Source organism: Octopus bimaculoides, chromosome 15 (genome assembly GCF_046866305.1).
Source record: "Octopus bimaculoides isolate indiv1 chromosome 15, ASM4686630v1, whole genome shotgun sequence".
NCBI lineage: Eukaryota > Metazoa > Mollusca > Cephalopoda > Octopoda > Octopodidae > Octopus > Octopus bimaculoides.
This window is the reverse complement of record NC_142942.1, coordinates 9,837,654-9,847,032: the sequence shown is the minus strand read 5'-3', so window position 1 is coordinate 9,847,032 and position 9,379 is coordinate 9,837,654. Positions and strand designations below refer to the sequence as shown.

General features: G+C 36.2%; 1 protein-coding gene across 1 annotated transcript; it reads left to right on the top strand.

Annotated features, from left to right (window-relative positions):
* The first annotated feature begins 7,056 nt into the window (after nucleotides 1-7,056).
* Nucleotides 7,057-9,086, top strand: LOC106876864 (U3 small nucleolar RNA-associated protein 15 homolog). The gene has a single exon (XM_014925603.3). The coding sequence runs from the start codon at nucleotides 7,486-7,488 to the stop codon at nucleotides 9,019-9,021; it is 1,536 nt and encodes a 511-aa protein (XP_014781089.1). The 5' UTR covers nucleotides 7,057-7,485; the 3' UTR covers nucleotides 9,022-9,086.
* The last annotated feature ends 293 nt before the right edge of the window (nucleotides 9,087-9,379 follow it).

Sequence of the window (9,379 nt, the reverse complement as noted above, 5' to 3'; positions counted from 1 at the left end):
ACATGGGGGATAAAGAGTCACTGCAGAGATCACTGGCTATGTGACGAGAAAGAGCTTTGACAAAGAAATTAAAATAATAATAATAATAATGGTTTCAAATGTTGCCACAAGGACAGTATTTTTGAGGAGAGGGTAAGCTGAAGTGAAAACCAAATAATTAGTGTGTGTGTTTAATTAACAAAATATGACCATTCCCAAGTATAACAATATTCTCATATATTCCTCACTTCTTTTTTTATCTCAATCAAATCTGCCTCCACCTCTTCTCTTCATTTCCCAGTGTTTCCCTCCCCACACCTTCTTTATTGCTTTCTCTCTCTCTCTCTCTGTCTTTCCTTTTCCTTCTATTACACTTGTATTATTCTATCTAATTCTATTATTCTACCTAATTTCTCCTTTTTGTTTTGAAAGCTTTATTTTCTTCTTTCCCTCTCTTCTTTACAGCATCTCTTTCACGTTTACTTCTTCCCCGCCCCCATCCATATATTTCACTCTCTGGCATGATTACCTGTCACACAAACTTGATTATTGACCACTTCTACCTTTCTCTCCCCCACCCCATCTCTCTCTCCTTGCTTTATAATATTTTCTCTTTCACAGCTTTTAAGACAGCCACTCCTTTTTCACTTACAGGATAAACAGAAAGAAGGAAGTCAATAAAAAAATTAAAAAATTGCACATGACTTTTGTGTGTGTGTGTGTGTGTGTGTGAATATTTACTTCTGATCCTTTCTTGATTGTGCACTTCTTTTCTGTCTTGGTCCAAATCATCTAAACCAGGGGTTTTCAAACTTTTTGACTTGCAGACCCCTTTATATTTCAGGCTTTACCTTAGGGACTCCCTTATAAACGCTTATGAAATTTATACATAAATATTTGCTTAAAATAACACATATTTTTACATTTATTTATTTAACAGTATTTAACAAATAGGTTTATTGTTAATTAAAAGATTTCGATTAAAAAACATATATAAAATCAAATTGCCCATAAAAAGTATTTGCTGTCCATGGACCCCTGTCTTGTCCTTGCGGACCCCCTGTGGTCCGGGGACCACAGTTTGAAAACTCCTGATCTAAACTAATCTTTGTGCATTTATTAATGTGTTTAACTTATTATTTAATGGAACACCATGTACAGTTATTTTTGTCTACTAGTGATTTCACACACACACACACACGCTACAGGCTTCTTTCAGTTTCTCTCCACTCAAAGCTTTGGTCAGCCTGGGCTATAGTAGAAAACACTTTCCCAAGGTACCCCATAGTGGGACTGAGCCCAGGATAATGTCAGGAAGCAAACTTTTTTTTAACACATGGCCAGCCATGTCATACTCTCTTTCTCACTATATATGTATATGTACGTGTGTGCGTGTTGGGTGGATAGATAAATACTTAGACAAACAGATAGATACTTAGACAGACAGACAGATAGATAAATAGACAGACAGACAGATAGATAGATAGATAGACAGACAAATAAAATATCTGGGGAATTTTCTTTATACTTGTGGGAGATAGCATTCCATTGTGAAGTATAAGTTATTGATATAATTCAATAAAATAAAGAGCCAAACAAATTTTGGGTTAATGTAATTGACTCTGCCCTTCTCCCTAACTTTGAAGCTTATCAATATTCTATGATTCAATCTCTTTATTTGTATAAATAAGTACAAAGGGCTTATTTATAAATTTCTTATTAGTAGGTACAATATATAAAATGACTGAAACAAATCATTTCAATCAGCAGCCACACCTACCAAGTATGATAAACACTGGAAGAATATTAAACTTCAAATGTTCTTCTGTTAAGCAGAAAGGGTTCTTGACAAAAAAATTAAACATTTAAATGCCTTATTTGTGTTAATATTGATGTACCATTATAAAGTATTGTGGATATAAAAATGTCAAAGTGGTTTCGATACATATTGCACACACAAAATTGTTGTGTCTACTTTGTTAGAATTAAATGACTTGTGAATAATAAGGAGCAAGTGTGGCTGTGTGGTAAGAAGTTAACTTCCCAACCACAGGGTTCTGAGTTCAGTCCTATGGCATGACACCTTGGGTAAGTGTCTTCTACTATAGCCTTGGACTAACCAAGGCTTTGTGAGTGGATTTGGTTGATGGAAACTGAAAGAAGTCCATTGTGTGTGTGTGTCTTTGTGTCAGTGTTTGTTCCCCACCACCACTAGGCAACTAGTGATGATGTATTTATGTCCCTGTAACTTAGTGGTTTGGCAAAAGAGACTGGTAGAATAAGTATCAGGCTTTAGGAAAATAACAAGTACTGGCATCAATTTTGTTTGACTAAAATTCTTCAAGGCAGTGCCCCAGGATGGATGCAGTCTAATGACTGAAACAAGTAAAAGATAATAGATGAAAATGTCAAGAGGCTTCCAATTCATATTAAACATACAAAGCTGTTGCATCTACTTAATTAGAATTAAATGACTTGTGAATAATAAAGGGATGCATATTTAAAAAAACTGAACCAACTTGACATGAATAGGCTTACATAATTAATGAATGTAAAGGGCAGAATATGCAAACAATATATGTATATATATTTAAATATTAATGAAAAAGGTAGAAATTAAAATGCTATGTTGTTGCTTAGTTATGGTAAGTAATTAGAAAGTTTTGTTGAAGCTATGATGTCATTATCCTCCTCCTTATCATCACCGTCATTTAATGTCTGTTTTCCATGCTGACATGGGTTGGATGGTTTGAGTGGAGCCGGTGAAGCCAGAGCTGCACCAGGCTCATCTGTCTGTTCTGGCATGGTTTCTATGGTTGGATGCCCTTCCTAACGCCAACCATTCCACAGAGTGTGTATTGGTTGCTTTTTTATGTGGCACCAGTATGAATAAACGAGAAGTCAGGATATATATATATATAATAATCGTCATGCAATGAAAAAACACTTGTGTAATAATAATTGGATATTCTACCAGCAGTATATTGGATAGATAATATCCCTTGGTTGGATTCACAACCTCTAACTTTCTTGGATTTATATATATATATATATATATATATATATATATATATATATATATATATATATATGTATATATACTTCAGGGATGGCCTGAATTGGAGGTCCTTGTATATCAAGAGGATCATATTGTCACTTATTTGCATATTTATAAGTAGCTTTATCTCATTTTCTCTCTTATTTGATTTCTTATTTCTTTATTGCCCACAAGGGGCTAAACATAGAGGGGACAGACAAAGGGATTAAGTCAACTGGTACTTAATTTATCGACCCCGAAAGGATGAATGTCAAACTCGACCTTGGCGGAATTTGAACTCAGAACGTAACGGCAGACGAAATTACCACTAAGCATTTCACCCGGCGTGCTAATGTTTCTGCCAGCTCACTGCCTTAAACCTTATTTGATTTCTATGTAACCTGTCATTATTTGATGTAACCTGTCTCTTATTTGATTTCTATGTAACCTGTCATTGTAAATGCCTTTCTCTCTCAATGCTCTGCACAAAATGAAAGAAATCAATAGTAGATTAAAAGAATTGTCTGAGCATTGAACAACCATCTTAGAGGAGCCAAGAAAAATAAATACCAGTCAAAACTGAGGTGGTGGGGGTAATAAAATTGATTAATCCTCTCCCCAGCTGAAATTGCACATCTAATTGCACATCTAAATTAGATACAATTATTTAGGGTGGTGAGTTGGAAAAAAATGCTAAGCAGTTTTTCTTCTGGAACTTTACATAAAGAAGTTCAAATCCCACTGAGGTCAACTTTGCCTTCTGTCCATCCAGGATTGAAACAATAAAGTCAAAGTACTTTATTGCATCATTTCATACCTTCAAAATTGTCAGCCTTTTGCTTAAATTAAAAACTATTATTTACATTATTTTTAAGGGTGTTGTAAAAAAATGCCTTGCGATATTTTTTTCAACTCTTTAAGTTTTGAGTTCAAATTCTGCAGAGGTCAACTTAGCCTTTCATCCTCTTGGAGTCAATAAGATACAGAACCAGTCAAGCACTGAGTTTGATGCAATTGACATGTCTTCTAGCCTAGAATTGCTAGCCATGTGCCAAGGTTTGGAACCATTATTATTGATAAGGTAGCAAGCTAGCAGAATTGTTAGGACACTGGACAATATGTTTAGTGGCATTTTGTCTGTCTTTACATTCTATCTTCAAATGCTGCCAATGTCAACTTTGCCTTTCATCCTTTCATTGTTGATGAAATAAGTACCAGACAGATACTGGGATCAATGTAATTGTCTAGCCTCTCCCGCAATCAGGCTTTGTCCCTATAGAAGAAAGGGTTATTATTAATCATACTTTCAACAGTTTTATACTCTTTTACTTGTTTCAGTCATTTGACTGTGGCCATGCTGGAGCACCGCCTTTAGTCGAGCAAATCGACCCCAGGACTTATTCTTTGTAAGCCTAGTACTTATTCTAATTCTATCGGCCTCTTTTTGCCGAACCGCTAAGTTACGGGGACGTAAACACACCATCATTGGTTGTCAAGTGATGCTAGGGGGACAAACACAGACACACAAACATATGCACACACACACACACATATATATATATATATATATATATATATACGATGGGCTTAGGGTTAGTTTCCGTCTACCAAATCTACTCACAAGGCTTTGGTCGGCCTGAGGCTATAGTAGAAGACACTTGCCCAAAGTGCCACGCAGTGGGACTGAACCATGTTGTTGGTAAGCAAGCTACTTACCACACACCCACTCAAATCTTTATAATATCACCAACTCCACTTTCTTGTTCCTGAAGTGGGTGCAGCTTTGTCGTTTAGGAATGTAGAATTATATTTGTCTACTAAACCAGTTTTACTTTGTTGAGTGATTCGTTTTGCTGTTCTTTTGGTATCATTGTCACTATTTATGGTAAGCAAGTTGATAGAATCATTCGCATGCAGAACAAAATGCTTAGTGGCATCTTTTCTGGCTTTTTGTTCTGAGTTCAAATGCTGCCAAAGCTGACTTCGCTTTTCATCTTTTCAGGGTTGATAAAATAAAGTACCGGTCGAGTACTAAAGTCAATGTAGTCAATTAGCACCCTTCCCACTAAATTTCAGTCCTTGAGCCTATAATAGAAAGAATTGTTAGTATTTTGTGTGTTGTACAGAGTATGCACAATGGGAAGCATGTTATTTTGTCGGGTGGTGTTTGTTTTTAGTATATGTCATGTAATTAGAATTATGTACTTTAGTTGTGTCAGACTGAAAGTGAAGAGTATATAGCAAGTGAGAGAAGACTTGTTTTATGTATATGGACATCATTTATTGCTACATTAATACAGAAAATGTTCATGCAATGCAAAAAGGGTGTAGTGACATCATATTGGCGCCATTACTGAATCCTTAACCACGCCTGCGTGGGTTTCAACATCGAAGCGTTCCCGCTATTATTCGGTCTCTTACCAAGGCAGACAGCGACCAAGCAAGACGTCTAAGCAAGCTCTCCCATTTGAGTGTGGTTGAACCAAGTTGTCTCTATAACGACATCAGCACGAAGAACCATACATCTACATTTCAGGCTACTCTAAAACCGGACAATTAGAAGCTGTTTACCTTTTCCACCGAACAATAAATATTTGTTGTTGTTGATCAGTTTGGAGTTTCTGCGTTCGGTTCTCTTCCAATTTAATGTAGGAGAGTTAGGTGTATATCTAAAGATATATAACCCACTCTCCTAAAGTGGTGACCCCGACGTGATTCGATCATGCAGCCCGGAAATGACACATATGACAAGTGCAGAAAGTCTTTGTGAGAAATTCAACTTTCAGGCTGATTATTGCATATCAATACATATTCTTGTTGCCATTTTATGTTTTCTTCTATTGTGCCAGGCTGAATATGTAGCTGTGAAAACATCTATGTGTAGAGAGTGAACATCACAACTCAGCAGTTTTCTTGCTCAAATGAGCTGTATTTGTAGGCTGTGTCCACGAAGGTTCTAGTCATGCCACCAGACTATCATGTGAACAGCAGCTGTTGATTGGACCAAAATTGGGTTTGCGTACAGGATCAACTTATGATTTCTATGTGGCAAAAAACATGGGGTCGAATTCAACTGTAACAAGTATGTACTTTGTAGATCATGTTATTTTATTGAGGGTGTGATTGTATATGGTTATGTGTTGTTTGCAGAGAGGACACTTGTGTTTTGCTGAATAGAATGAAAGTTTATTTTGCAGGATGTGGACTGTACCTAACACGTTTATAGATTGATCTGTTGTTCTTGTGACAAAATAAGAAAATAGCTGTTATCATTGTTCTAATTCTCAAATGAAATCATTTATCTGATTTCATTAATAATTCCTAAATATTAATTACGTTGATGACGTCCATAAAACATCTTTAACAAAAGTCGCCAACTTTTTTTTCATTTTGCCCTACGGACAGGTTTCATCACAAGATAATTTTTCCATGGACCAGAGGATAACACGCGTAACATAATACAACAACGTGCATAATATACAATTAACCATCATACACACACATTTATATACACACAACACACATAATACATACATATATGCATGTATGTGTGTTAGGCACAATCGCTAGCGGCATTTCGTCTGTGTTCAAATTCTGCCGAGGTCTACTTTGCCTTTCCTTTCGCAGTTGATAAATTAATTACCAGTTACGTACAGTAGTCGATGCAATCGACTAGCCCCTTCCCCAAAATTGCTGGCCTTGTGCCAAAATTTTAACCGAATTATTATTATTATTATATATAATGCTAAAAATATCCTGTTGATGACGATAGCTAATGAAATAAAAGTGAAACTGAAAAATTTATTCTTTCTGTGCGGCATGGTGGTAGGGAGCCACCTGGTCTATAGAATCTAGCTTAGCTATTCTGTTAATCAATCTATGAATGAATTTAAAGTATTTGCAGTCACGCAATATATTTATATACAGCTGGCAGAAAATGAGAACAATTCGAAACAGATATTAGTTAAAAAAAACAGAAACAAAAAAAGCAAAATTGTTTAAAGCGCCCTTATTTAACGTTAATATTGTTGTTAGTTGGCACTCCGTCGCTTACGACGTTGAGGGTTCCAGTTGATCTAATCAACGGAACAGCCTGCTCGTGAAATTAACATGCAGGCTGTGTACCTTTAATGTAGTTCTCGGGGATATTCAGCGTGACACAGTGTGACAAGGCTGACCCTTCGAAATACAGGCACAAGAGAAACAGGAGGAAAGTTGTGGTGAAAGAGTACAGCAGGAGCCTCGTGAAGCTTTAGGTGTTTTCGCCCTAACCACTGGGCCATTGCGCCTCCACAACGTTAATATTAATATAATATTATTAAGAATCGTGACTGAAGTGGATTGCTTTCTAAGGGAGGAAAAAAATTGAGAATAGTTATTTGGAGTTACTTCCCATTATGCTGTAGCTCTTTGATGTCAATAAACCACGTTGTGGAATTCTTTCACACAATTAATTATTTCTTATTACGATGGCATCATTTAAGAATACATTTATAAAACAATATCCACGTTCTCAAGAAGTCACTGCTGATAACCTTTATTGGAAACTAGAACCTGCAATAATTAAACGTGAGTACGGGGCAATCAGTTTCATAGACTTTTCTCATTTTGAACCGTATAATTTCGCCGTTACCAATTACACGCGCTTACATATTTATAATTCGCAGACGAATCAAATCGTAAAGACTTTTTCTCGATTCAAACAAAATACATACAGTGGATGTTTCCGTTCCGACGGCAATCTTTTAGTAGTTGGAGGTGACGAAGGAATTGTACGATTATTAGGTGTTGAGAAAGATTTTCGGTTACGAACATTCAAGGGACATACTGCACCCGTACACGTGTCTCGCTTCACGGCTGATAATGTTCGAGTGTTTTCCGGATCAGATGATTTAACTCTGCGACTATGGGATGTACCAACGGAAACTTGTATTACTACATTCCAGGAACATAAAGACGTCATCCGATGCGGTGCTAATCCAGCTGCTAGTCCGGATATCATCTTATCTGGAGGTTACGATCACTTGATCAAAATGTTCGATACGAGACTTCAAGAAAGCGTTCTTACCGTTGATCATGGATACCCCGTTGAAAGTGTCCTCATGTTTCCTTCTGTTGGGCTTTTCTTTTCAGCTGGTGGCAATTGTATTAAAGTGTGGGATGCTTTAGCCGGTGGTAAGTTACTAAAAACTATTTCTCACCACCATAAATCTATTACGTCTTTGGGGTTCTGCAGTGACTACAAGAGACTTCTGTCTGGATCTTTAGACAGACATGTGAAAATGTACGATACTGTAAGCTACCAAGTTGTAAACACCTTCGATTATCCTGGGCCTATACTCAGTGTAGCCGTTTCTCCAGACGATAGTGTTATTGTGGCTGGTACTACAGATGGATTACTGTCTATACAACACCGCAAAAAAGAAACCGATGCTACAACAACGGAACCAGAGAAACGAGTTAACAAATCGTCGTACCGATACAGAATTAATACTGGAAAGTATGTCGCCTCTGAAAAAGATGATTTAGTTATTGCGAACCCCAAAAAGAAATTCTTACCTAAATGGGATAAACAACTTAAGGCATTTAAGCACAGCAGTGCTTTGGACTCTGTGTTGGATATTCGCGTGCGTATGAAACATCCTGAAATCACTGTTAGTGTTATGCAAGAATTGATACGTCGGAATGTTATCAAATCGGCTTTACTTGGGCGAAATGAGCGCCAATTGTTAGTGTTACTCAAGTTTATCAGTGTTAATATACGAAACATGAATTTTATGTCAACCCTTGTAGATGTTACAAACATTATTTTAGATCTGTATTCTACAACTTTCCAAAAATCCAGTAATTGCTCGGAGAGCTTAATTAAATTCCACCGATTAATTAACAATGAACTGAAATATCTCAAGATATGTTCAGAAACTCTAGGAATGATTGACTTAATATTTGCAGCAGCAGAACTTAACACCACACGTAAAGAAAATGGTTCAGGAATTTTACATTGAAATGTTTTGTTGAAATATATTTTTCTGATATTTGACATAGATTAAAAATTAAGCAAAATTTTTTATCCGTTGTTTGTTACTATTCTTTTAATTAGGCCTCACAAAAGGAGCAGTTAAAACTATTTTTCTTGCTTATTTTGAAATCTAACTTCTATAGAGTTAAAATGTGAATTTTTTCGTTGTGGCTTTTGCAAAGTTTTGATTGGAATTCTGTTTTTACGGGCACTTTTTCCTTATTAACCCTCATCACATGTCATTTATTTTTACATTGGCCCTTTTGATATGACAAAACATAGACAGTAATTTCAAATTATAATTTACAGAATATTCATTTGAAAACTATGAACAATGACCATAC

Excerpts from the sequence above, each read along its gene's own strand:
- LOC106876864 (XM_014925603.3), top strand. The coding sequence starts at position 7,486 with ATGGCATCATTTAAGAATACATTTATAAAACAATATCCACGTTCTCAA.